Genomic DNA, 27,924 nt, shown 5'->3' on the forward strand with positions numbered 1-27,924 from the left:
GTCCCTGGGATTCTCCAGGCAAGAACACTGGAGTGGGTTGCCATTTCCTTCTCCAATGCATGAAAGTGAAAAGTGAAAGGGAAGTCGCTCAGTCATGTCCGACTCTTAGCGACCTCATGGACTGCAGCCTACCAGGCTCCTCCGTCCATGGAATTTTCCAGGCAAGAGTACTGGAGTGGGGTGCCATTGCCTTCTCTGACAACAGCTTGGCCTTATCCTAAATAATACGGTAATAGTAACCTTGACAGCTTCCTCACCTAGCTGTATAGCTACATTTATGATATTCTAGATATACTAAACATTTTAACTTTTACCTTTTTATTTCTCAACTTTATATGAGTTTTGATAAAGAGAGATAAGGACATTTTGTACCTAATTCAACGCATTCATTCACTCATTTTACAACCACTGTGTTTTACAGCCACTAATATCCAGAATGCTGCATGGTGTGGCCAAAAAAAATTTTAATAAAATAATGCTAGCACATATCAAAGTGTCTTAAATTCAATGAAGTATAATAATATAGGAACCGTAAAAATTAATCCTAGGCTATATACAGACATGGAAGAGGAGCATATAGTGATTTGGAGAAATCAGAATGAGGTGAAGAATTTAGACAGCAATTTTTTAAAAAATGGAGGATAGGTGACAAAAGGATGAGAGGAAACTAACAAAGCAATAGCAGAATTAAAATCTGCATCAGAAATGGATTTTATAAAGACAGCAATTATTTTGCAAAAATCAGAAGTGGAGGATGGATATCTAAGTTAAAATGTTTTTAAACCCTAAAAATTATAATTATTCTAAAGTAACAGAATGGTTGAACAGAAGCAATAATCAAATATATCACAAAATAAATTTTCTTGAACTGAAAAAAAGGATTTAAGCATTCAAGCAAAAGAGCACACAGTATACTGGGCAAAAATCAATGAAGAAAAACTAACACCTAGACATATTCTGCCATTCGAAAGAGACAATTTTCAAGATAAGAAAATAACCAGACAGAAAAAAGACAATAAAATATAAGTCATCTGGGCTCAGACTTCTCTCTAACATGAGACGCAAGAAGACAACATAGGAAAAATGGAGAAGATTGAAACAGCTGTCCCTCCAACAAAAAAACAATTGGCAGGAGCTGTCTGAAACAACTAGTTTGGAAAGCTGGGCTGGTAGAACAGTTGCAGACCCTGGAGACAGTCTACTGAAGCAGCTAAATCTCAGGCTGTACCAGGTACCATCTCCCATCCTTCAACAGTGTGGCAGGCAGCTGTGAAAAGAGACAAGCATTCCTGGTGCAGCTTGCTACCGTCAAGGTGGGTAACAAGATTATCTCCCAAAAGTCGAGGTCATGTGTTTTGAGTGCTAATGCTGCTTTTTATCACTGAAGAGCCAACACAGAAGTCAAGCATTATTTCAGCCTACATGGGCTGAAGTGGCTTTCCAGCAAGGAGAGGATTCAAAGATGGGATCTATTTTTCAGTTTATGGGAACCAGACATTTAAGGAAATCTTTGTAAGGCCAAAGACAACTGCAGAGATGATGGGAGAGATCAGTGATCTTACTTAACACACAATACAAGTGCTGCAAAGTTAGTTTGGAAAATTCACATGGCTCTAGCCCTCAACCAGCAAAAACTAGCAATCCCTGAAGAGTGGGAGAATTAGACTTCCAGAATTACTACATTATACTCAGAAGGTCTAATTCTCAACAACAACAAAAAATGTAAAACATACCATAAACCTAAGAATATGACCCATTCATCAGAAATAAAAAAATTTGAGGGACTTTCCTGGTGGTTCAGTGGTTAAGACTCCTTGCTTCCAATGCAGGGGGTGTGGGTTCAGTCCCTGGTCGGGGAACTAAGATCCCACATGGCACATGGCAGGGCCAAATAAATGAATAGAGTCTTAGAAAAGATGACATTTAAAAAGAGAAAAGCCATCCAGGTTAGAAAGAAAGTAAAATTACCTCTTTTCTACAGATGATATGATCTTATATGTAGAAAATTCTAACAAACCTACAAAAATTTGTCAGAGCCAAAAGAATTCAGCAAGGAGATTCAACATCAACACCTCGTATTTCCACACACTTGCAATGGACAGTCTGAAAAGGAAGCAATGAAACAGTTCCATTTACAATAGCATTAAAAAGTAGTATCATTTTCCTTCCTGTCCACTTGTCTTACTCCACCTGGGCTGCTCTAACAAAATACCGCAGGCACCTAGATGCAGGGTATTAACACCAGATTTATATTTCTCATAGTTCTGGAGGCTGAGAAGTTCAAGATCACAGTGTTAGCGTGGGTGAGAACCCAAACTTCCCTGTATATCCTCACATAGCAGAAGGGACAAGGGAGCCTTACTGGGCCTCTCTTACGGGGTCCCTAACTTCCTCTGACAGTTCCAACTTCATGACCTAGCCACATCCGAAAGCCCCTACTACCAATGAGCATTAGGATTTCAACATACGAATTTGGAGGGGACACAAACATTCAGCCCAGAGCACCATTATTTTTTCTTACATTATAGTCCAAATCTATCTCTTTACATGACTTTCTTGGGTTTTCGTATTTTGAATGAACTTCCTTTTCTCTAGTCACTAGCTTTCCCCTTGTATTTCTGTCATCCTATTTATTATGATCAACTTTGTCTTATTCACTCATAATTTGTCTTGCAGGATCTTTAGGGAGCAAATCCTATTCTGAACATCTTTATGTTCCCCCAAAGCATCTGACATGGTGCCTATCCACTTTGGGTACTTAACTGGTATTTATTTGATAGAATTTTCTAAAGCTCTGCTGTAAATATTAATTATGCACTTTGATAATCTGAACAGTGTCATAGGTTTCAGTTTCTTTGAAATTCATTTAGTTCCTAATTTTTAAAATCCAAGATTGAACACATGACAGGACTAACCTTGCACTGCACATTAATGGTTTTTGACAAATTGAATAATTGGTGATTAAATATTTACTTGAAGAAAAAATACATTATTTAATTTTAATGTTTTCAGGCTACAGTTCATTTCTGTGTGACATCCAAATTGATGGTTTTAATAAAGCTTATATTAAGGTTCTTAATAACCAACTGGCTGGCCAAGTGTAAAAACCACCTCAAATACTATTAGAAGTACATGATCCTTATACATGGGTATCCTTAATCACATACCAGGTATAGTACTTTTACACTTTAAAGAGGAACAGCAATACCAACATGGTTGTCTGTCACCAGAGAAAGACTAGCTTTCCAGAAAGACTGAGGTAATACTTGAATGACTTTGAAAACTAGTGCTGTCCAGTCATTACAGCAGAAGATACACAATCTCCATTATAGACACCAGCTGCATCTTCATCTCAGGAACAGGGTTAAAGATCTCAGCAGTCAGGTGAGCCTTCCTGAGTTTCTTGGTCTACGCCTCCATTCCTAACCAGTACTCAGTCCCACCCTTCCATAGTTGCTGAGAGGCAGGTGTTTCTTTACCAAGATTAATAACTTTAATCAAGTTACAGTCAGGTTGACCTAGGGATTATTTTGGTTTATTTAATGTTAACACTAGTGAAATTTATCTTGTGTGTGTGCTAAGTTGCTCCAGTTACATCCACTTTTTGTGACTCTATGGACTGTAGCCGCGATGCTCCTCTGCAAATGGGATTCTCCAGGCAAGAATACTGGACTGGGTTCCCATGCCTTCCTCTAGGGGATCTTCCCAACTCAAGGATGGAACCCTTGTCTCCTGCATTGGCACCTGGATTCTTTACCACTAAGCCACCAGGAAAGCCCCAACCCTTTATTCATTTATTCATCTTTGGCTGCACGGGGTCTCTTGGCGGTGAGGGCTTTCTCTAGTTGCCGATACGTGGGCTTTTCGTTACGGTGGCTTCTCTTGTTGCAGAGTACAGCCTTCAGGTACACAGGCTTTACAAGTCGGGTCACACGGGCCCTAGGGCTCATGGGTTCCAGTAGTTGTGGAGCACTAGCTTAGTTGCTCCGAGGTATGTGAGATCTTTCTGAACCAGGGATCGAACCCATGTCCCCAGCATTAGCAGGTGGATTTTTAATCAAGGGACCACCGTGGAAGTCCCCATTAACCCTGTAAACATTAAAGTTTTCAGTTCAGTCAGTTCAGTTCAGTCGCTCAGTCGTGTCCGACTCTTTGCGACCCCATGAATCGCAGCACGCCAGGCCTCCCTGTCCATCACCATCTCCCAGAGTTCACTTAGACTCACGTCCATCGAGTCGGTGATGACATCCAGCCATCTCATCCTCTGTTGTCCCCTTCTCCTCCTGCCCCCAATCCCTCCCAGCATCAGAGTCTTTTCCAATGAGTCAACTCTTTGGATGAGGTGTCAAAAGTACTGGAGTTTCAGCTTTAGCATCATTCCTTTCAAAGGACCCAGGGCTGATCTCCTTCAGAATGGACTGGTTGGACCTCCTTGCAGTCCAAGGGACTCTCAAGAGTCTTCTCCAACACCACAGTTCAAAAGCATCAATTCTTCGGCGCTCAGCTTTCTTCACAGTCCAACTCTCACATCCATACATGACCACTAGAAAAACCATAGCCTTGACTAGACGGACCTTTGTCGGCAAAGTAATAATATCTCTGCTTTTGAATATGCTATCTAGGTTGGTCATAACTTTCCTTCCAAGGAGTAAGTGTCTTTTAATTTCATGGCTGCAATCACCATCTGCCATGATTTTGGAGCCCCCCAAAATAAAGCCTGACCCTGTTTCCACTGTTTCCTCATCTATTTCCCATGAAATGATGGGACCAGATGCCATGATCTTCATTTTCTGAATGTTGAGCTTTAAGCCAACTTTTTCACTCTCCTCTTTCACTTTCATCAACAGGCTCTCTAGTTCTTCTTCACTTTCTGCCATAAGGATGGTATTACCTGCATATCTGAGGTTATTGATATTTCTCCCAGCAATCTGATTCCAGCTTGTGCTTCTTCCAGCCCAGCGTTTCTCATGATGTACTCTGCATATAAATTAAATAAGCAGGGTGACAATATACAGCCTTGACGTACTCCTTTTCTGATTTGGAACCAGTCTGTTGTTCCATGTCCAGTTCTAACTGCTGCTTCCTGACCTGCATATAGGTTTCTCAAGGGGCAGGTCAGGTGGTCTGGTATTCCCATCTCTTTCAGAATTTTCCACAGTTGATTGTGATGCACACAGTCAAAGGCTTTGGCATAGTCAATAATGCAGAAATAGATGTTTTTCTGGAACTCTCTTGCTTTTTCCATGATCCAGTGGATGTTGGCAATTGATTTCTGGCTCCTCTGCCTTTTCTAAAACCAGCTTGAACATCTGGAAGTTCACGGTTCACATATTGCTAAAGCCTAGCTTGGAGAATTTTGAGCATTACTTTACTAGCATGTGAGATGAGTGCAATTGTGCGGTAGTTTGAGCATTCTTTGGCATTGCCTTTCTTTGGGATTGGAATGAAAACTGACCTTTTCGAGTCCTGTGGCCACTGCTGAGTTTTCCAAATTTGCTGGCATATTGAGTGCAGCACTTTCACAGCATCATCTTTTAGGATTTGAAATAGCTCAACTGGAATTCCATCACCTCCACTAGCTTTGCTCGTAGTGATGCTTTCTAAGGCCCACTTGACTTCACATTCCAGGATGTCTGGCTCTAGGTGACTGATCACACCATCGTGATTATCTTGGTTGTGAAGATCTTTTTTGTACAGTTCTTCTGTGTATTCTTGCCACCTCTTCTTAATATCTTCTGCTTCTGTTAGGTCCATACCATTTCTGTCCTTTATTGAGCCCATCTTTGTATGAAATGTTCCGTTGGTATCTCTAATTTTCTTGAAGAGATCTCTGGTCTTTCCCATTCTATTGTTTTTTTGTTTTTTTGTTTTTTTTTTTAAGCAGAGACAGTACTTTGCCAACAAAGGTCCCTTCTAGTCAAGGCTATGGTTTTTCCAGTGGTCATGTATGGATGTGAGAGTTGGACTATAAAGAAAGCTGAGTGTCGAAGAATTGATGCTTTTGAACTGTGGTGTTGGAGAAGACTCTTGAAGAGTCCCTTGGACTGCAAGGAGATCCAACAGTCCATCCTAAAGGAGATCAGTCGTGGGTGTTCATTGGAAAGGCTGATGCTAACGCTGAAACTCCAGTACTTTGGCCACCTCATGCGAAGAGTTGACTCACTGGAAAAGACCCTGATGCTGGGAGGGACTGGGGGCAGGAGGAGAAGGGGACGACAGAGGAAGAGATGGTTGGATGGCATCACCAACTCGATGGACATGAGTTTGGTTTTCCTCTATTTCTTTGCATTGGTCACTGAGGAAGGCTTTCTTATCTCTTCTTGCTATTCTTTGGAACTCTGCATTCAGATGCTTATATCTTTTCTTTTCTCCTTTGCTTTTTGCTTCTCTTCTTTTCGCAGCTATTAGTAAGGCCTCCCCAGACAGCCATTTTGCTTTTTTGCATTTCTTTTCCATGGGGATGGTCTTGATCCCTGTCTCCTGTACAATGTCACAAACCTCATTCCATAGTTCATCAGGCACTCTATCTATCAGATCTAGGCCCTTAAATCTATTTCTCACTTCCACTGTATAATTATAAGGGATTTGATTTAGGTCATACCTGAATGGTCTAGTAGTTTTCCCTACTTTCTTCAATTTAAGTCTGAATTTGGCCGTAAGGATTTTATGATCTGAGCCACAGTCAGCTCCCAGTCTTGTTTTTTGATGACTGTATAGAGCTTCTCCATCTTTGGCTGCAAAGAATATAATCAATCTGATTTTGGTGTTGACCATCTGGTGATGTTCATGTATAGAGTCTTCTCTTATGTTGTTGGAAGAGGGTGTTTGCTATGACCAGTTCATTCTCTTGGCAGAACTCTATTAGCCTTTGCCCTGCTTCATTCGGTATTCCAAGGCCAAATTTGCCTGTTACTCCAGGTGTTTCTTGACTTACTTTTGCATTCCAGTCCCCTATAATGAAAAGGACATCTTTTTTGGGTGTTAGTTCTAAAAGGTCTTGTAGGTCTTCATAGAACCGTTCAACTTCAGCTTCTTCAGCATTACTGGTTGGGGCATAGACTTGGATTACTGTGATATTGAATGGTTTGCTTTGGAAATGAACAGAGATCATTCTGTCGTTTTTGAGATTGCATCCAAGTACTGCATTTTGGACTCTTTTGTTGACCATGATGGCTACTCCATTTCTTCTCAGGGATTCCTGCCTGCAGTAGCAGATATAATGGTCATCCAACTTAAATTCACCCATTCCAATCCATTTTAATTCACCGATTCCTAGAATGTTGACGTTCACTCTTGCCATCTCTTGTTTGACCACTTCCAATTTGCCTTGATTCATGGACCTAACATTTCAGGTTCCTAGGCAATATTGCTCTTTACACCATCGGACCTTGCTTCTATCACCAGTCACATCCACAACTGGATATTGTTTTTGCTTTGGCTCCATCCCTTCATTCTTTCTGGAGTTATTTCTCCACTGATCTCCAGTAGCATATTGGGCATCTATAGAGCTGGGGAGTTCCTCTCTCAGTATCCTATCATTTTGCTTTTTCATACTGTTCATGGGATTCTCAAGGCAAGAATACTGAAGTGGTTTGCCATTCCCCTCTCCGGTGGACCACATTCTGTCAGACCGCTCCACCATGACCCACCCATCTTTGGTGGCCCCACATGGCATGGCTTAGTTTCATTGAGTTAGATAGGGCTGAGTTCCATGTGATTAGATTGATTAGTTTTCTGTGATTATGGTTTCAGTGTGTCTGCCCTTTGATGCCCTCTCACAATACCTACCCTGTCACTTGGGTTTCTCTTACCTTGGACGTGGGGAATCTCTTCACGGCTGCTCCAGCAAAGCACAGCCGCTGCTCTGCTTTGATCTTCAGATTAAAGTTTTATCTGTCCCCAAACGCCATGTAGGAATATCTCCCATTGAAAATACAGAATATTTGAGATTCCAGGGTTTCATGAATGACAAAAACATTTGTTTAATGTTAACAGTGAGGCAACATTTTATAAACTCACTTTATTCTGTAAATTAAGGCCAGGGAATCTGAGTACCAATGGAAATTCCAAGCAATTTGGTGTGTCCATTTTTCTGGAAAGGGGGTCTTTCATCAGCTGTTTAAAGGAAGTATTAAGACTTAGTGATAAACAGGGAATGTTGAAACCAGTTTTCCTGAATTTGAAGCCCAGCTTTACCACTTCTTAGAAGTGTGACCCTGGTCAGCTTGTTTAACTTCTCTCTGTTTTTTTTTTTTTTTTTTTGTGCCTTTTTCTTCTAGGTTAGTTAAGTGAAGCAGAGGGGGTGGAGAAGAAACAAAGAAATCTCCAACTGGTTGTGATCAATGAATTGTAAACAGCATTGCACTCTTGCCCTCTGATCAGCCAGCCTCTCTTTAGTTTGGTTTTCTCATCAGTAAACATGATGACAGACACTAGCTTATAGAGATCCTTTAAAGATATACTTGATTATCATTTGTCCTACCCTCTAAGCCAAGGGTCCCCGAACTCTGGACCGAGGATCAGTACTCCCTGTCAGATCAGCGATGGCATTAGATTAGAAATAATGTGTACAATAAACGTAATAAGCTTGAACCACCCCGACACCATCCCTTGCCCCCTGGGCCATGGAAAAATTGTTTTCCACGAAATTGGTGGTGGTTGCTGTTCAGTCGCTAAGTCATGTCCAACTCTTTGCAACACCATGGACTGCAACACGCCAGGTTCCCCTGTCCTTCACCATCTCCTGGAGTTTGCTCAAACTCATGTCTACTGAGTTGATGATATCATCCAACCATCTCATTTTATACAGCTGTCCTTTATTTTCAAATTCTCTCAAGTGTTGTTTCTTCCCACTAGTTTCTCTCTACAAAAATGGCCTTAACTTGGAACATACTTTCTCTTTAGAACTCAGCTTCTCCTTTGAAATCTTCCCCCAACACCCTTGGGGTTCTGAGTTTCTTTGGTACACTACATGTGATTCTTTTTTTTTTTTTCTGTTAAATTATTATTCTTAATCAGATTGTGAGTTCTTCCTCTTAAGAGAAATGTGGGGATGTGATATAGCTTGTCTTTCTCGGCATTCCAAGCGTGTAGTCTAAAGTCTGACACATAGTGTGTGCTTAATAAATGTTTATTGTCAATAAGTGACAATTAACCGGCATATATGTACTTCAGAGTTTCCCAGCACCTTCACACGATCCTACTACTAATCCGCACAACAACCTTGTAAAATAGTAATTATCACCACCCTATCATTTCCTATTTTATAAAGTGTAGCGTGTAGCCTGAGATGATCTTGCTCAAAGCCAGTTAACAGTAAAGCGTGACTAGTACGTGCTCTTCCAGATTTCAAGTACCAGCCTCTTGACATCATATTAATACATTTTGAAGTCAGCGCCGACTTCGCACCAGGATTTAAATTTGGGGAGACCACTGATGGCCACACTTTCAGACGCTGGACTGAGATGCGCAAAAACTGAGGGTCACCTGGGATCCTGAACTACAACTCCCAGAAATCCTGGGGAGGGGGTGGGGGGCGACAAAGCCTCATGTGAGTGGTTGAATCGGTCAGCCAATAGAGTCGCTAGGAGCTCCTATAGACCAATCGCGGGCCTGAAGGGGCGGCACCTCCCATCGCGAGGCTGGATTGCGCGCAGAGTAACAGTATTCAGAGTTACCCAAACCCTCGGGGGACTGCGGGCCCTGGCCCCACGCCTCGGCAGCCACGTCGTCCACTTTTCGGGTCCAGCCCGCGTCCTCCCGTCGACTCGGCCTCCGGTAGCGCTGGTTTAGCCTCCAGGCCTTTGCCGAGGACAGGCCAGGTGACCGAGAAGAAAGCACGTGTCTGAGCGGCGGTCTGGACCGGGGGCCCTCCTGTCAGCGCCGCGCGGCGCTCGTGCTCTGACGGAAGCCCCGCTGTCGGGTCTGGTTGCGGGGAGGCCCCTCAGTGTCCCTGGGACCCCTAACTTCTGTGAACTACTGGCCCGGCGCTGGCTGGCGTGGCTCTGGGCCGTCACGTGTGGAGGGGTGCGTCCTTTCCGCCGCGTCCCCCGGCCCGAGGAGAAGACTCCGCAGCATGGCCCCCACGCTCCAGGACCTGACGCCATCTGGTAACGCAGCGACCCGCTCTCCGCGCTTCGGTGGTTTATTACCTCCTAATGTCTAGGGTGATTCAGTTACCTCCCGGAGACACCTGGTTAGCTTTCCCCGGGGGCAGGCGGCGCCTCTGAACTTGCGAACCCTGAAGTCCAGTGTTTTCTCGCTGCCTGCGTTCCTTCTCTCCCCGACCCATCCGGCTTCCTCCCCAGGTAGACAAACCATCAAATCCATAAAGCACGCCCCGACACGTGCCCTCGAAACATCTTCCGAGCGCCAGGGTAACTAAACTTTTCAGTTTGATGTACTGTATTCCGTCCGGGCCTTATAGAAGTTTTGCATGATTGAACGTTCTTATTCAATATGTTTATTGAGCATCTAAGCCAAAGAAGGTTCAGGTGCTGAGAAATAAGGAAGCCCAGAAAGCTATTTAAAACTGCATTGAACTTTTATTTTCCACTTCGAGGTTACAACAGTAGTTCTGTCAATTCTAGTGTGTGTAAAACCACTCGTTAGAATAAATTAGTGGGTACTCAGTAGGTTGGGATAAGGGGTAATAATTCCAGGTGATTTTGATGTTGGTGACTCACATTAACAATGTGGAAAAAGAAAACTAATGCAAGAATTAAGTATATCAATATTTTCAGTTTTAAAATGAGCTCTAGGTCTTTAACACCCTCCCTGATTGTAATTTGTGAACAAATACACCTATTAAAACTTGTGAGGTATGAAGTAGCAAATGAAGAAACAAGAGAATCAGTAACAAGGACATACAGTAGATGTGACAGATAAGGATCTTCAGCTCAAAAATTCCGTAACTGAAATTTTTCAGAGGTGAGCTAGTGACCCTTTGATTCTAAGGTCCTGATAAATGGGACCATTAGAATTATTCATGAAACAGGTGAATATGTGACTAAGAAACATTTTATCACTGTTGCTGTAAGGTGAGACCTATATCTCCCACAGGGGTATCATTTACTTATTTGAACAGTATTTTTTACTGATGACTTCTGACCTTCCTTTTCCCATGTAATTTAAAAATGAAGTATGTGATTTCTCTTTTATCTGAATGTATCTGGAGCAAAAACCCCTGAAGATTTAGAATAGTTTACATAGTGATCTTTTTACAGCAGATGAAAGGAAAATTGTTAAGTGTTTGAATCTAGCTCAGCTTGCTGACCCAAGGCTCACCACCACAGCTGAACACCAGGTCAATAAAGTTAAATCAAGTCTTGGGCCCCTGAAGGAGCTCTGAGCCAGACCCGTGGGCCTAGAAAAAACGTCAGAATTATTCCTGCTTCTCTTTATGTGGGGAATCTGTATGTTGGGATGAAAATCAGTTTTAACTTCCTAAAAACCCTTACTTATTGATGTCCAGTGTTAGTGAAGCTCTTGGATGAATAAAACTGGGAATTCCTGAATCTCAGGGTTGGGCCTTAAGCCTGAGTGTCCATGACCTCAGGCCATGGTTGTGGGCTGACGAATACTTCTTGTGAGAAAAGTTTTAACTATAGTGTGTAAAGATTGCTTAGTTTCATTGTTGCTTACTGCTGCTGCCAAGTCGCCTCAGTCGTGTCCGACTCTGTGCGACCCCATCAATGGCAGCCCACCAGGCTCCCCCGTCCCTGGGATTCTCCAGGCAAGAACACTGGAGTGGGTTGCCATTTCCTTCTCTAATGCATGAAAGTGAAAAGTGAAAGTGAAGTCACTCAGTCGTGTCTGACTCTTAGCGACCCCATGGACTGCAGCCCACTAGTACTATGTATTGGATTGGCCAAAATGTTCCTTCAGGTTTTTCTGTAAGATGTTATCTGGAACTCAGTTGATAAATGATCAATGAAAGAGTGAGTAAATGAGCCAGTGAATTGCTATTAGCCAATTACATGTTTCTAATCCTTCCCGGTCTCATTGAAATCAAAGGGGAGATAGTATACTATTTCAGAAGTGGAATATTGTGCAAGCAAAGAGATGTCTACAAAATGTAGCAAGTTGGTGCAAACTAGAAGTTAGAGATTCAGAAATGAAGGGTCTTGCAAGGGACTTACAGGGTAGTAGTAAGATAGTCTTTAATATAGTCAAGTCAGGAAACTGCTGAGAAAAGTGTTGGGATCATTTGTTTATAATGCAAAATTATTTTCCTTGCTCTGTGTTTTCCCCAGTTAGAGCAGTGGATGTGGGAGTCCTAAGTAAATCAGAGCTACATGGGTTCATTTTGTCTACAGAGTAACTGTGTTCTTGACAGTAATTTATTACTTAAAATCATGTGTATTTGGGGTTTATTGGTTTGTGCTGTCATCTTGTCTTTAGAATGGTTTTTGTCTTAATCATTATTTAGGATGGTTCTTAAGGGTGATACTATCTGGCTTACCCACCTCAATATCTAATTGGTCCTTGAACCAGTTAATACCGTGTTTGTTTACTCTTTGAAGCATTTACTATGAATCATGGTATCATTACTGGGAAATAAAACATTCATGGGTAGAAAAAAAATCACCCAAGTAAAGTACATTGACTAGGTCCTCTCAAGCTGGGAAAAACATTGTGATCTCTTAGGCTCACTGGACAAGAACATTCCTTGTGTCTATCTCTTTGAGACTGTGTTGTTTTTATATATCATCCCAGATGGTACGTGCAATGAAGGAGATGCAGGAGACTCGGGTTCTATCCCTGGGTCAGGAAGATCCCCTGGAGAAGGGCATGGCAAGCTACTCCAGTGTTCTTGCCTGCAGAATCCTATGGACAGAGGAGCCTGGCAGGCTACAGTCCATAAAGTCACAAAGAGTTGAACAGGACTAGAGCAACTGAGCCAGAGAAGGCGATGGCACCCCACGCCAGTACTCTTGCCTGGAATATCCCATGGACGGAGGAGCCTGGTGGGCTGCAGTCCATGGGGTTGCTAAGAGTCAGACACGACTGAGTGACTTCACTTTCACTTTTCACTTTCATGCATTGGAGAAGGAAATGGCAACCCACTCCAGTGTTCTTGCCTGGAGAATCCCAGGGACGGGGGAGCCTGATGGGCTGCCCTCTGTGGGGTCGCACAGAGTCAGACATGACTAAAGCGACTTAGCAGCAGCAGCAGAGCAACTGAGCACACACATATATATCTTAAACATAAAAATACTTCTCAGACAGTGTTGTAACTAGTCAGATAATTGAAGGACCTGCAAAGCTATATTTTTATGTTCAGCTGTCAAAGATGTTAGGGAGAGTCTTTGCTGTTTAGAACCTAACTAGGCAACCCACTCAGGTATTCTTGCCTGGAAAATCCCGTGGACAGAGGAGCCTGGCAGGCTACAGTCCACGGGGTCGCAAAGAGTCGGACATGACTAAGCGATTTCACTTCACTTCAGTTGGGAGTAAAATGTATAGAATGTTCTAGACCTAATGAACTGAATACAGATAAATACCAGTTTCTTATTTTTTTGTTGCTTATGGAAGAGCAACATTTCAATGTCTGCTCACCCTGTCAAGGGGAAGAATTGTTAAGGTGACTTACTGTCATAACAAGGTTCTTGAGGAGTGGTGGTAATTAGAAGCCAGTGAAAGCTAATCTCCTACTGGAAAACATTGGGGAACACTTAAAGATTAGAACAGTGAATGATTATACCAACACACGTGAGGAGGGTTTTTTAGTTTCTCTTACCTTAAATCCTATGTTATCCCCCAAACGTAAATAAGGGCATGGAAAAGGTAGAAGAAGCATTGGATTTTTAAGGACCTCAATTGCAGAGGAGTTTTGTATTCAACTGTTATAATTCCCACTCATAGTTGTTTTAATATGTGTTCCCTTTTACCTCTATTTTCTGTTCACAATTCTCTTGCTCCTGTTTCACATATTTCATCATATTTGTACATTTCCTTGTAGATGCTAGTCTATGTATATATTTTTCATTTATATAAATAGAACCCCAGTAGTTAGCCATTTCTGACTTCCTTACTCAATCAGTAGAGCAATACAGTGGTAGATCTGGTTACCACTCAGTAGTATTCCACACACGAGCATCCTGCACATTTGACTTTGCCATTTTCCAGGGTTGTCTCCAACTTGTGACTTCTCTAATATCCTCTGATGTGTTCTCTATGCCTCAGTGGAGCCTTTGTTTGGGAAATAACACTTAGGAGTGAGACTGTTGAGTTTTCCACATGCTTAATTTTACTGACTCCTGCTAGGTTGCTCTCCAGAATGACTGTATCTGTCTGCGTTCCAAAAAGCAAGGGTTCTGATTTTCTTTGGTACTATCCAATCTTCTAATTACTGCCCATCCATTGCATATGTATTGGTTTTGTCTTGTTTTACTTCATGTCTCTCTGATGGCTTATTGTTGGAGCATCTCTTCATATACTTGTTGAATATTCAGTTTTTCCCTCCCTTGATTTGCCTATTCACATCTTTTGCCCATTTTTCTGTTTAATTTCTTATTGATTTGTAGGAGCTCCTGGTATATTAGAGATTTTAGTCTCTTTCAGGTTTTTTTTTTTTTTCCTTCCTCTGGCTGTGCTGTGTGGTTTGCAGGATCTTAATTCCCTGACCAGGGATCGAACCAGCAGTGAAAGCGCAGAGTCCTAACCACTGGACCTCCAGGGAAGTCCTGGTACCTGTCCGTCTGACATTGCAGAATCTTCCTTCAGTTGTTAATCTATTTATTACATTTGTCAGTGGTCACTTTCATTTGACAGAAATCCTTTGTTTTTATATAATCAAATTTGCTTAAAAAAAACATTATAGGTTGAGCTATTTAAGTTTTTAAATGTCTTGCCGTGTGCTAAGTGAGAAGATATTCTATATCTTACTTTCCTTATTTTACAGTATCTTATAGTATGTAATAATATTTGGTAGGCTAAGTAATCTCTTTCTACTTTCTTAAAGTTAATTCTTTCTGGGCTTTTGAAAGTGAAGTTGCTCATTCGTGTCCGACTCTTTGCAACCCCATGAACTGTAGCCTACCAGGCTCCTCTGTCCATGGGATTTTCCAGGCAATAGTACTGGAGTGGATTGCCATTTCCTTCTGCAGGGGATCTTCCCAATCCAGGGATTGAACCCGGGTCTCCCGCATTGTAGACAGACACTTTACTGTCTGAGGCACCAGGGCTTTTAGTCTTCCATATAAATTACAGAGTAAGTTGGTCAAGCTTCTTATTTAAAAAATTATATGTTTTCTTTAGAGTTTTTAAAAATACCTTTTGTCTCTTATGTATATGATAACTCTTAACAAGGTATCAGAATTTGTGTGAGGATGGGGTTTTATGGTAAATGGTGAACTATCTTAAAGATTGAACACAATTTATATTTCTGATTTGAAAAGTGAATAAATTAGAGGCCTCTTGCAAAAATGCTTAGACCTTTTTTGAAAATAGGACAAGTGGGGACACACTCCATTGTCAGATTTGCAGTGAGCAGAGAAAGGCCAAACCAAGTCTGATGAAGGTGGGCGGAGGTAGGGCATTTCTTTTGTTGTTCTGTTAACTTTCCTTTCTTATTTCGGTTTCCTTAAACTCTTGTGTACTTGGTCAGTGGAGGAGATAGAAGTACAAAGACATGTAAATCATATGGTATTCACTGATCATTTTGGTTGGTGATGATGGTTTTAGTTGCTAAGTCGTGTCTGATTCTTACGACCCCACGGACTGTAACCTCTCAGGATTCTCTGTCCATGGGATTTTTCAGGCAAGCATACTGGAGTGGGCTGCCATTTTCTTCTTCAGGGGATCTTCCTGACCCAGGGATTAAACCCCTGTCTCCTGCATTGCAGGTGGATTCTTGACCTACTGAGCTACCTTCCTGATAAACTACGATCATTTTGCTGATGCCAAAAGACATATTTCTTTGTAGAAAAACCTGTTTGTTTGTTTTTTTTTTCCCTCAAAGGTTTGAATACTTTATCTGTTTATTTTTTAAGACTTTTTTTCACTGTGGCCATTTTTGTTTTTTTAATTTATTTTTTAATTGGAGGAAGATTGTTTTACAATGTTGTGTTGATTTCTGCCTTACAACAAGAATCAGCCATAATTATACATATATCATCTCCCTCTTAAAGCCTCCCTCCTCTCCCCCTCCCCACCTCTCTAAGTCATCACAGAGCACCAGGCTGGGCTCCTTGTGTTATAAAGCAACTTCTATTTTACACTTTATTGTTGTTCAGTCTCCAAGTTGTGTCCAACTCTTTGCAACCCCATGGACTGTAGCACGCCCGGCCTCCCTGTCCCTCACCATCTCCCGCAATTTGCCCAAGTTTATGTCCGTTGAATTGGTGATCCTGTGTATATGTTGACGCTGCTTTCTCCATTCATCTCTTCTCTCCTTTTCCCACTGTGTCCACAAGCCCATTCTCTGATTCTGCATCTCCGTTCCTTTCCTGCAGAGAGGTTCATCAATCCTATTTTTCTAGAGTCCATATATAAGTGTTAAAAATGATATTTGTTTTTTCTTTCTAACTTACTTTACTCTGTTTAAATAGGTTCTAGGTTCATCTGCCTCACTAGAACTGACTCAAATTCATTCTTTTTTATGGCTGAGAAATATTCCATTGTTATTTATGTACCACATCTTTGTTCATCTGTGGATGGACACCTAGGCTGATTCCATGTCCTGGCTATTGTAGATAGTGCAGCAGTGAACACTGGGGTGCATGTGGCTCTTAGAATTGTGGTTTTTCTCAGGGACTATGCACAGTAGTGGGATTGCTGGATCATACGGTAGTTTTATTCCTAGTTTTTGAAGGAATCTCCATCCTGTTCTCCATAGTGGCTGCATCAATTTACATTCCCACCAGCAGTGGAGGAGGGTTCCCTTTTCTCCACATCCTCTGTAATTCTTACTGTTTGTAGATTTTTTTTGATGATGGCCATTCTGACTGGTGTAAGGTGATACCTCATTGTAGTTTTGATTTACACTTTTCTAGTAACTAATGATGTTGGGCATCTTTTCATGTGTTTATTGACCACCTGCATGTCTTCTTTGGAGAAATGCCTGTTCAGGTCTTTTGCTCATTTTTTGACCGGGCTGTTTGTTTTTCTGATATTATATTGAGCTGTATGAGCTGGTTATATATTTTGGAGATTAATCCTTGTCAGTTGTTTCGTTTGCAATTTTCTCCCATTCTGATGGTTGTCTTTTCATCTTGTTTATGGTTTCCTTTGCTGTGCAAAAGCTTTTAAGTTTAGTTAGGCCCCATTTGTTTATTTTTGTTTTTATTTCCATTACTCTCAGAGGTGAATCAAAGAGGATCTTGCTTGCTGTGATGTATGTCCAGGAGTATACTGCCTGTGTTTTTCTCAAAGAGGTTTACAGTTTCTGGGCTTACATTTATTTAAGTCTTTAATCCATTTTGAGTTTATTTTTGTGCATGGTGTTAGGAAATGTGCTAGTTTTATTGGTTTACATGTAGCAGTCCAGTTTTCTCAGCACCACTTATTGAAGGGGCTGTCTTTTCTCCATTGTATATTCTTTTATTCTTCCTCCTTTGTCAAAGACAAGGTACCCACAGGTGCATGGGTTTACCTCTGGGCTTTTTATCTATTCTGCTGGTCTATATTTCTGTTCTTGTGCCAGTACCATTACTGTCTGGATGTCTGTAGCTTTGTAGCATAGTGTGAAGTCAGGAAGGTTGATTCTTCCATCTCTCTTTTTCTTTCTCAAGATTGCTTTGGCTATTTGAGGTCTTTTGTGTTTCCATACAAATTGTGAAATTGTTCTAGTTCTGTGAAAAATACCATTGATAGTTGATAGAGATATCATTGCATCTGTAGATTGTTTTGGGTGGTATGATTGTTTTCACAGTATGGATTCTTCCAATCCAAGAACATGGTATATCTCTCCATCTCTCTTGTACCATCTTTGATTTCTTTCATTAGTGTCGTATAGTTTTCTGCATACAGGTCTTTTGCCTCTTTAGATAGGTTTATTCCTAGGTATTTTATTCTTTCTCTTGCATTTGTGAATGGGATTGTTTCCTTAATTTCAGATTTTTCATTGTTAGTGAATAGGAATGCAGAGATTTTTGTATATTAAGTTTAGATCCTGTGACTTCACTATTTTAATTGATTAATTCTAGTAATGTTCTGATGGCATCTTTAGGATTTTCTACGTATAATATTATGTCATCTGCAAACAGTGAGGGTTTTACCTCTTTATTTTCCTTCTGGATTCCTTTTATTTCTTTTTGTTCTCTGCCATGGCTCTGTTTTCCAAAACTGTGTTGAGTAATAGTGGCAAGAGTGGGCACCTCTTTTTGATGTGGACCCTTTCTAAAGTCCTCACTGAATCTGTTACAGCATTGTTTCTGTTTTGTGTTCTGTATCTTCGGTTCTGAGGCATGCGGGATCTTAGCTCCCCAGCCAGGCATCAAGCCTGTGCCTCCTTCGCTGGAAGGCGAAGGCTTAACCACAGGCCTACCGGGGAGGCCCTTGAATACCTTGGCTAGCCAGCAGGGACCATTGTGTAGCACGTGGAACCCTGCTCAGTGTTATGTGCCAGGGGAGGGAGGTTTGGGGGAGAACGCTCACATGTGTTTGTATGGCTGAGTCCCTTTGCTGTTCTGAAACTGCCACAACATTGTTACTTGGCTATACAGCATTACAAAATAAAATGTTTAAAGTTTGGGGAAAAACATTTGATTGAAGTCTGCATGAGCTACTCCCTCCTCCAGCCCCTCCGCCACATCCACACCCAGTGTTCCCACCAGGTGGGTGACTCATCACACGTGCCCTCATTTTAGGAAGGCCTGCAGCTACATTCTCTGGAAAAGAAAGGAATTCAGTTGTGCATGTAGGTTAAAGTTTTTCATCTTTCTTTTTATTCCCCATCTGAAAGGATCTCCATGTAAATGTTTTCGCTGATTGTTGTGTTTGCTCTGCCACATTCAAGTTCATCTCTAAACCTGCAAACATGCCATTCCTGCCTCCTACCCCAACATGAGCAGAACTGAGAGCTTCAGGCTTCCGTGATCCTTTTTCTTAACCCACTGGACTTGTAGAGTATAGAAAGCAACCTTTAGAGTTTCGATCCTAGCTCTACTTTTCATTAGCTATGCAATAATAATGACATAATGGGAGTTGCTAACATTTGGGGGGTGATTATGCCAAGGTTATATGTCTCATGACTTCTATGATATGAGAGTTCCAGTTGTTAACATCTGGAATATGCCTTCAAAGGCACCGTCTCGTTCCATTGTCACATGTCCTGTGATTCTGTCCAGAACCCCATAGCTACTTTTGGGAGCTGGGACTATAACCCAGATTTCTTGGCTTTTTTTGTCCTGTCCCCATTACTCTGTGCGACCCCATAGACGGCAGCCCACCAGGCTCCCCCGTCCCTGGGATTCTCCAGGCAAGAACACTGGAGCGGGTTGCCATTTCCTTCTCCAGTGCATGAAAGTGAAAAGTGAAAGTGAAGTCGCTCAGTCGTGTCTGACTCTTAGCGACCCCGTGGACTGCAGCCTACCAGGCTCCTCCGTCCATGGGATTTTTCCAGGCAAGAGTACTGGAGTGGGGTGCCATTTCCTTCTCCAAGGCATGAAAGTGAAAAGTGAAAGTGAAGTCGCTCAGTTGTGTCCGACTCGTAGTGACCCCATGGACTGCAGCTTACTTAATCATATCAAATTCTGCGTGCTTCTTAGCTGAAGGACAGCCGCATCATGGGGTGTCTAAATTAATGCCACCCCTGAATTGCCTTTGTTGACACTAATTGGAGATGACCAGACCACTGCCCGGTTGCCTACCAGTCTTTCTGTAATGCATGTCTCATTAAGCCCTGCCTTTTCTTCACACTTTCAGGAAGTGATTGTTTTCCTTTGGTGCTTGAGGTACTACTGCTCAGATTTTTGAATCTTAACTTTGTTCCTTTTTCAGTTTTCTTACCTCTATTAGCTCAGAAAAAAAAAATTGCCAGTTTTGGAAAGGAATAGTAAACCCTGAAATAAACATAGTGCCCTTTGGGAAAGAAACCAGATACCAACAAATTGACTTTACAGGTTGCTAGAACAACCTTTCTGAAGCCTATTAAGGAGTAATTCAGTCAAAATAGCTCTGTAGCCACCATCCATCTCCTGTTTCTTTATAGAATACCTAAGACTTTGGACGGTAAGGTCTGGGTTTTAAATTTGCAACACTACCAGTTTACAAATATTCATATGTTACTGGTTTGGGGTTTAAATGACCTCTTGTCATCTTTCCTCACTGTTTTGCTGTCTTGGTTTAGGAAATACTTACTGAACACTTAAGTGCTGGATACTGTCCTTGGTGTTGCTAGGGATACAGATGAGCTGGCCTAATCCCAGTCTTCCTCCAAGAGGCTCAAAGAGCTTAGAGCCAGGTGCATTTTACTCCAGCTTTGCTCCCCTCTCAGGAAGCACAGAAGCACATATTGACTAGAGAGGTGGGTGTCATTGTGCTTTGTTTTGAATAACTTGTAGTAACTTTGGTAGTCAGGAGGGAATTGTTGAAGGTTGGAAGCATTGGAAGCATTGTTGAAGCATTGGAAGCAACTGGTTTAAACATGCTTTTTGGGAAGATGAATCTGGTGCGTAGGATGGATTGGAACATAGGGTGACCAGGTATAGTCACCCTGGTGGTTGAGATGACACTTTGTATAACACTTGATTTTTTTTTTTTTTTTAACAAAGCATCTTTGTATCTGATCTCCTTTAACCCATAAGACAATTCCGTGAAGTTGGGGTGAGTAGGCATTGTCTTTCTTAGTTTTCATGGATGCAGACTGAAGCTCAGAGAGGACCTGTGATGGCTGGATGTGTAGTAATGTCTTGAGGAAAGGGTTGGCACTGGGGATGGAAGGTGGGCCCAATGTGGATGGCATTTTGGATGCCAGAGCTACAGGGCTTGAGATCTGAGTAGATGTTGATTATCAAGGAGAATGAGGAGTCCCATAACGCTGAGATTGTCAGGTCAGTCTTCTGCAAAGGGTGATGCGTTCATAAAAATAGAGAAATCAGACAGGGAATGTGGCAAGTTTGGTTTTGGATAGCAGATTGAGGGGCAGGCTATAACAAGTGGACAGCTTGGAATCTGAGTCTTAGATTGGAGGCCATTGTTTTTGATACTTAGAAGGTCATGGGTGACTTTAGGGAGTGATTTCAGTAGCGTGGTGGAGGAAGAAGCCACAGCCTGAAGGTAGGTTGAGGTAGAATTGCTGGAGGTGGGAAGGGGTAAACGGGAGGGAGAGTGGGAGGTGTGGGTGGAAGTGAGCACATGCTCTTCTTTCGATGCAGAGGGACCCAAGCTGCAAGAGGATTTTGTGGTGTGTGTGTGGGGGGTGAATTTGAGGAGCTCCCCAAAGAAGACTCTTTTGTACAGGATTAGATGAAATCATCTCTGAGTTAAAAGGATGAGAAGGATTTTGTGCTAAAGGCAAGCAGATCTGGGACAGCAGGTATGGGACGTGTTGTTGAGGGAGCTGAGAAAAGGTGAACCAAAGAAGAGGCTCCAAGTTAGGAATTTGGATGATTCCAATCAGCATGGTTTTGTGGCTTTCCAGTAGTTCTTGGAGACCAAAAAATAGGGTTGGAAGGAGTAGGCATTAGGGCTTTTCAAGGCCGAGTAGCCTGTCATGAGTTCTGGTGGTAGTGGAAGAGACTGTCAGACTTAACAGTCTAAATGGCAGTTCGGAATTATTGATGGCTTTCAGCTGTGAAACCAAATCTTCTTATGTCTTATTCTGGGCACATGCACAGAACCAACGGGGAGGGAGTCCTACAGACCTCCAGCAGCTGGCTGGGCTTGTAGCAGTTGGCTCTTTGCTGTCTGTTGTGCTCATCTTTGAAACAGGAATACCTACAGCCTATGTTCACCTTGGTGTAGTGCTATACCAGTGATTCTGTGCTGTGTGCAACCTCTTGTTTCATTAAGCATTGTTGTAACTTAATGAAAACATTTTGGGGCAGCGTTTTTCAAAGTCTGCAGAATTGTGAGAATATATCTATGAGCCCCATTTACTCCCTGTTGTGAATTATTGTAATTTAGTCTGCAATCCCTCTCCACACCTATTTTTCTCCTTTCATTTTGGAAACTAACATTTTCACTTTCTTTAAAGCAGGGATGGAGAAGACCCTGCAAGATGAGATTGAAGCTATCCTGCGGGAGAGGATTATGGTGCTTGATGGAGGTATGGGGACCATGATCCAGCGGCACAAGCTGAGTGAAGAAGACTTCCGAGGACAAGAATTTAAAGATCATGCCAGGCCCCTGAAAGGCAACAATGACATTTTAAGTATAACTCAGCCCAATGTCATTTACCAAATCCATAAGGTAAAGCTTCCTTGAGTTCTTATATTTTTATCTATCATTCTGCAAGTCCTTTGGTGTCCTGAGGGCAGACCACTGTGCTGAGTGCTCTGGGGGAGACAGAGAAAGGGGTGATTTATTCAGAAAGAGGTGGCTTATTCAGAAAGCAGGTTTCAGTTCAGTTTGGCCGCTCAGTCATCTTGGCGACCCCATGGACGGCAGCATGCCAGGCTTCCCTGTCTATCACCAACTCCTGGAGCTTGCTTAGACTCATGTCCATAGAGTCGGTGATGCCATCCAACCATCTCATCCTCTGTTGTCCCCTTCTCCTCCTGCCTTCAGTCTTTCCCAGCATCAGGGTCTTTTCCAGTGAGTCAGTTCTTCGCATCAGGTGGCCAAAGTATTGGAGCTTCAGCATTAGTCTGTCCAATGAATTTTCAGGCCTGATTTCCTTTGGGGCACCTAATTCACTACAGCAGCCCCAGTGATGTGAAACTGAAAGGTAATTGTTATTCTCATTTTGTAGATTTGAAAACTGAGCATCTCAGAGGTTAAATAACTGGCGATACAGAGGATCGCTGACTTGAAATCCCATGTTCTTTCATCTCATTTTTCTGTCTAGCTAGCCAACATAAAGAGATCAGAAGCAGGTAACTGGCTATTGCTAGACTTTTAAAAATAAACATAAAACTAAATTGTTTTATAGGTTATCATAGGAATTTTGTAGAACTATGGCTAAAAGAAATAATAAGTTGAATTAATCTGTTTTCTTGGTCTGGATTCAATTTGAAGGACAAAGTGACTTTAATGAGAAAATTTTCTCTTTGGAGTAGGGCATTGTTATAGGTATTTCAGACTTCTTTTAAAAATTGCAGTATAACTGACAAATAACATTAGCTACAGGTGTACAACGTAATGATTAGATATTAGTATATGTTACAAAATGGTCACCATGGGAAGTCTAAGTAATATCTGTTACCATACATAGTTACAGTTTTTTTCTTGTGATGAAGATTTTTAAGATCTACCTTCTTAGCAACTTATAGTGGTATTAACTATAGTCTTCATGCTGTGCATTACATCCTCGTGACTTTCTTTGTAACTAGAAGCTTGTATCTTTTGAGCCCCTCATCCCTTTCCCCCACTGTCCACTCCCCAACTTCTGGCAACCACCTTTCTTCCTTTTTATAGCTCAGTTATATTCCATTACATATACATATGACGCTTCCTGTTTTCATTCACCTGTCAGTAGACACTTGGTTTGTCTCCATGTGTTGACAACTGTAAGTGATGTTACAGTGAACATGGGTACATCTTTTTTTAAAAACTTTATCTAACTGGAGGTTAATTGCTTTACAGTGCTGTGTTGGTTTCTGCCATGCGTGAGCATGAATCAGCCGTAGGTGTACTCACGTCCCCTCCTCCTTTGGCCTCCCTCCGACCTCCCACCCCTTCAGCTGTCACGGAGTACTGGGCTGAGCTGCCTGTGCCTGACAGCAGATTCCCCCCGGCTGTGCCGCACGTGGGAATGCGTATGTTTCAGTGCTGCTCTTTCAGCTCATCCTCCCCCTCCTCCTGCCGGGTCCACAAGTCTGTCCTCTGTGCCTCCATCTCCATTCCTGCCCAGCAAATAGATTTATCAGCACCACTGTTTTAGATTCCATATGTATGTGTTAATATACGATATTTGTTTTTCTCTTTCTGACTGACTTCACCCTGTGTGACAGACTCTAGGTTCATCTGCCTCGCTAGAACGGACTCATTCATTGCTTTTTATGGCTGAATAATATTCCATTGTGTGTGTACCACATCTTCTTTATCCATCCATCTGTCGCTAGACCTCTGGGCGACCTCCATGTCCTGGCTATTGTTAATAGTGCTGCAGTGGACACTGGGATGTGTGTGTCTTCTAGAACTGTGGTTTTCTCAGGATATATGTCCAGTAGTGGGATTGCTGGGCCATAGGTAGTTTTATTCCTAGTTTTTTAAGGAATCTCCATAGTGGCTGCATCAATTTACATTCGCACCAACTGTGCAAGAGATTCCCTTTTCTCCACATCCTCTCCAGCATTTGTTGTTTGTAGATTTTTGATAATGGCCATTCTGACTGTTGTGAGGTCATACCTCATTGTAGGTTTGGTTGCATTTTTCTTTCTTTTTTTTTAATCTCTTTGTTGTTCCTTTTAATGTAATCTTGAAAAATTCAAATAGTGAAATCTACTAGTAGGCATTCCATAACCTATTATATAAACTCTAATTTTCAAAATTTTATCAGGTTTTTTTTTTTTTTTACTTCATTTTGCTTTACAATACTGTATTGGTTTTGCCATACATTGACATGAATCAGCCACAGGTGTACATGAGTTCCCAATCCTGAACCCCCCTCCCACCTCCCACCCCATATCATCTCTCTGGATCATCCCCGTACACCAGCCCCAAGCATCCTGTATCCTGTATCAAACATAGACTGGCGATTCATTTCTTACATGATAGTATACATGTTTCAATGCCATTCTCCCAAATCATCCCACCCTCTCCCTCTCCCATAGAGTCCAAAAGTCTGTTCTATATATCTGTGTCTCTTTTGCTGTCTCGCATACAGGGTTATCATTACCATCTTTCTAAATTCCATATATATGTGTTAGTATATTGTATTGGTGTTCTTCTTTCTGGCTTACTTCACTCTGTATAATAGGCTCCAGTTTCATCCACCTCATTAGAACTGATTCAAATACATTTTTCTAATAGTAAATGGTGTTGAGCATTTTTTTCATGTCCTTATTAGCCATCTGTATGTTTTCTTTGGAGAAATGTCTGTTCACGTCTTCTGCTCATTTTTTTGGTTGGGTTGTTTTTCTGATATTGAGCTGCATGCGCTGCTTGTATATTTTAGAGGTTAATCCTTTGTCAGTTGCTTTATTTGCAACTATTTTCTCCCATTTGGAGGGTTGTCTTTTCATCTTGTTTATGGTTTCCTTTGCTGTGCAGAAAAGGTTTTAAGTTTAATTAGTCCAGTTTATTTATCTTTGTTCTTATTTTACTCTAGAAGGTGGGTGATAGAGGATCTTGCTGTGATTTGTATCAAAGAGTGTTCTATCTGTGTTTTCTTCTAAGAGTTTTATAGTTTCTGGTCTTACATTTAAGTCCTTAATCCATTTTGAGCTTATTTTTGTGTGTTGTTAGGAAGTGTTCTAATTTCATTCTTTTACACCTAGCTGTCCAGTTTTCCCAGCACCACTTATTAAAGGGACTATCTTTTCTCCATTGTATATTCTTTCCTCCTTTGTCAAAGATAAGGTACCTATAGGCACATGGGCTTATCTCTGGGCTTTCTGAGAGAAGCAAGCAACCAAAGGAACCATAACTGATTCTGTGAGCCATTCAGTTTCACTGTACTGACAGTGTGTTCTTAGACATGCAGGGCTTAATATTTGAAACAAGCATGCTACTGGCAGGATCAACCAAGTATCTTCTGTCTTTTTGAGTTAGTGGTTTTATTTGGATAATACCTAGAAATAAAATTGCTGGGTCATATAGTAGTTCTATTTTTAATTTTTTGAGGAGTTACCGTTCTATTTTCCATAGAGGTTGTGTAAACTGTACATTCCCTTTACATTCCTGCAAGAGTTCCCTTTTCTGTATCTCTTTACCAACACTTGTTATTTCTTGTCTTTTTGGTAAAAGCCATTCTGATAGGTGAGCTCTGATATTGTGCTTTTGATTTGCAGTAAGGATGCTGACTGTCTTTTCATGAGCCTGTTGGCCATCTGTATGTCTTCCTTGGAAAAATCTCTGTCCTGGTCTCCTGCTCATTTTCCCTTTTTGGCCACGCCATGCTGCATATGGAATCTCAGTTCCCTGACCAGGGATTGAACTGTACCCCATGCAGTGGAAGTGTAGAGTCTTAGCCACTGGACTGCTAGGGAAGTCCTGTATTCTGCCCATTTTTTTTTTTTTTGAATTGGTTTGTTTGTATATTTTTTTTGTTAGTTACTGAATTGTATGAATTCTTTATTTTGGATATCCATATTAGATACATGATTTGCAAATATTTTCTCCAATTCAGTAGATTGCCTTTTCATTTTATTGCTTGTTTCTTTTGCTGTGTAGATGCTTTTTAGTTTGATGTAGTCCCACTTGTTTATTTTTGTTTTTGACGCCTTTCAAACTCTTCTTAAGGAAATCACTTAAACAAATGAATGATTAAATGATTCATTGAGGCTGGAAGGAACCTTCTCTTGGCTGGTCAAGACTTTGTTCTAGATAAGATGCAGAATAGTTTTCATTTGAAGAAAAACTAGCAATACCTTTCCTTTGTTCTAACAGAAATTGTCAGTACTAGAAGATTTAAAATTGGTTCTTGAATAGATTGATTCTACAAGTTTTTCTGCTAGGCCTTCTAATATGTAGTCAAATTGCATTATAAAATTCCAGTACATTGTATATTGGGAATGCCATCATGGGTATGAATTGCTTGATACAGTTACAATTATTATGCATGCATGCTCAGTCATGTCCAACTCTTTGCGACCCCATGGACTGTAGCCTGCCAGGCTCCGTGGAATTGTCCAGGCCAGAATACTGGAATGGGTTGCCATTTCTATCTCCAGGGATCTCCCCGATCCAGGGATTGAACCTGTGTCTCCTGCATCCCCTGCATTGCAGGAGAATTCTTTACACTGAGCCACCAGGGAAGCCCAATATGGATACAAACATCAGTTCTTATCATGCAGTTGGTGAAATCACCACCATTCCCCAACCATTAGCTTCCTGAGGATACTAATTTATGCCTATTTTTCACTACTGAATTCCAACTGCTTAGAACAGTATCTTGCACAAAGTAAGTCAGTAAATGTTTTTCAAGAGGGGTGAATCTTTGTCTTCTTTGTTAGATAGGCAACTACAAAGAACAGCAAGTTTCCCGGGATAGGGACATGAATCAAACGGCAGTAAATACAGTAAGGTGTCTCTGGGTGTCCCATTTGTGTGGGATATTGATTTTCTGGAGTTCTCTGGATGTAGAGACTATGTCGTGTTCATGGATGAGGAAGGAAAAAAGACTAGGTCTTTTCACACTTAGTTATTTCTAGTAGTATTACTGACCATAGAGCTGATCCCTTGATCCTTAATTTTAACAGAATGTCCAGGCTCTATACAAGGTGTAAGTCTCTGACACTAAGCTGTTCTGATTGTAATGTAGGTGCCTGACTTTCAGCTTCTGGTTGGGGAGGCATTCATTTCAAAGGCATACTTGTCTATAAACACCCTGCCAGCTGTATGAAACGGCTGCTGCTGACTAACCGACTAGCAACCAGGCTTCTCCCACCATGAAGTTCCTCTTGGAGAAAGCCTTGGGTAACCTAAATGAGTGACCCTACCTTTTCCTTCCTGAACCCTAATTCCTACTGTTAGGTTTTAAGTTCTTCAGTAAAGAGTGAACCCACAATATTCTAAACATCTACCTTGACCCCAATGAAGGCAGAACCCTGATTCTCTCAGTTATTTCCCTCCAACCCCCAGCTACCTCACTGCATGATCCACATAGTCAAAGTTTTTGGCATAGTCAATAAAGCAGAAGTAGATGTTTTTCTG

The 27,924-nt window shown here is 41.5% G+C and overlaps 1 protein-coding gene across 4 annotated transcripts in view; it reads left to right on the plus strand.

Moving 5' to 3' along the window:
• The first annotated feature begins 9,632 nt into the window (after window positions 1-9,632).
• MTR (5-methyltetrahydrofolate-homocysteine methyltransferase) overlaps window positions 9,633-27,924 on the plus strand; it is a 126,142-nt gene continuing 107,850 nt past the window's right edge. The window contains exons 1-2 of one of the 4 annotated variants that reach the window (XM_069571613.1): window positions 9,633-10,376; window positions 22,145-22,356. In XM_069571613.1, the coding sequence (XP_069427714.1) occupies window positions 22,147-22,356 (210 nt within the window). In that variant the 5' untranslated portion in view covers window positions 9,633-10,376; window positions 22,145-22,146. Of the gene's footprint in view, window positions 10,377-22,141; window positions 22,357-27,924 lie in introns of all 4 variants that reach the window. The other 3 variants (XM_069571611.1, XM_069571612.1, XM_069571614.1) reach the window with 3 other exon arrangements.

This window comes from Ovis canadensis, chromosome 25, assembly GCF_042477335.2.
Source record: "Ovis canadensis isolate MfBH-ARS-UI-01 breed Bighorn chromosome 25, ARS-UI_OviCan_v2, whole genome shotgun sequence".
Taxonomy (NCBI): Eukaryota; Metazoa; Chordata; class Mammalia; order Artiodactyla; family Bovidae; genus Ovis; species Ovis canadensis.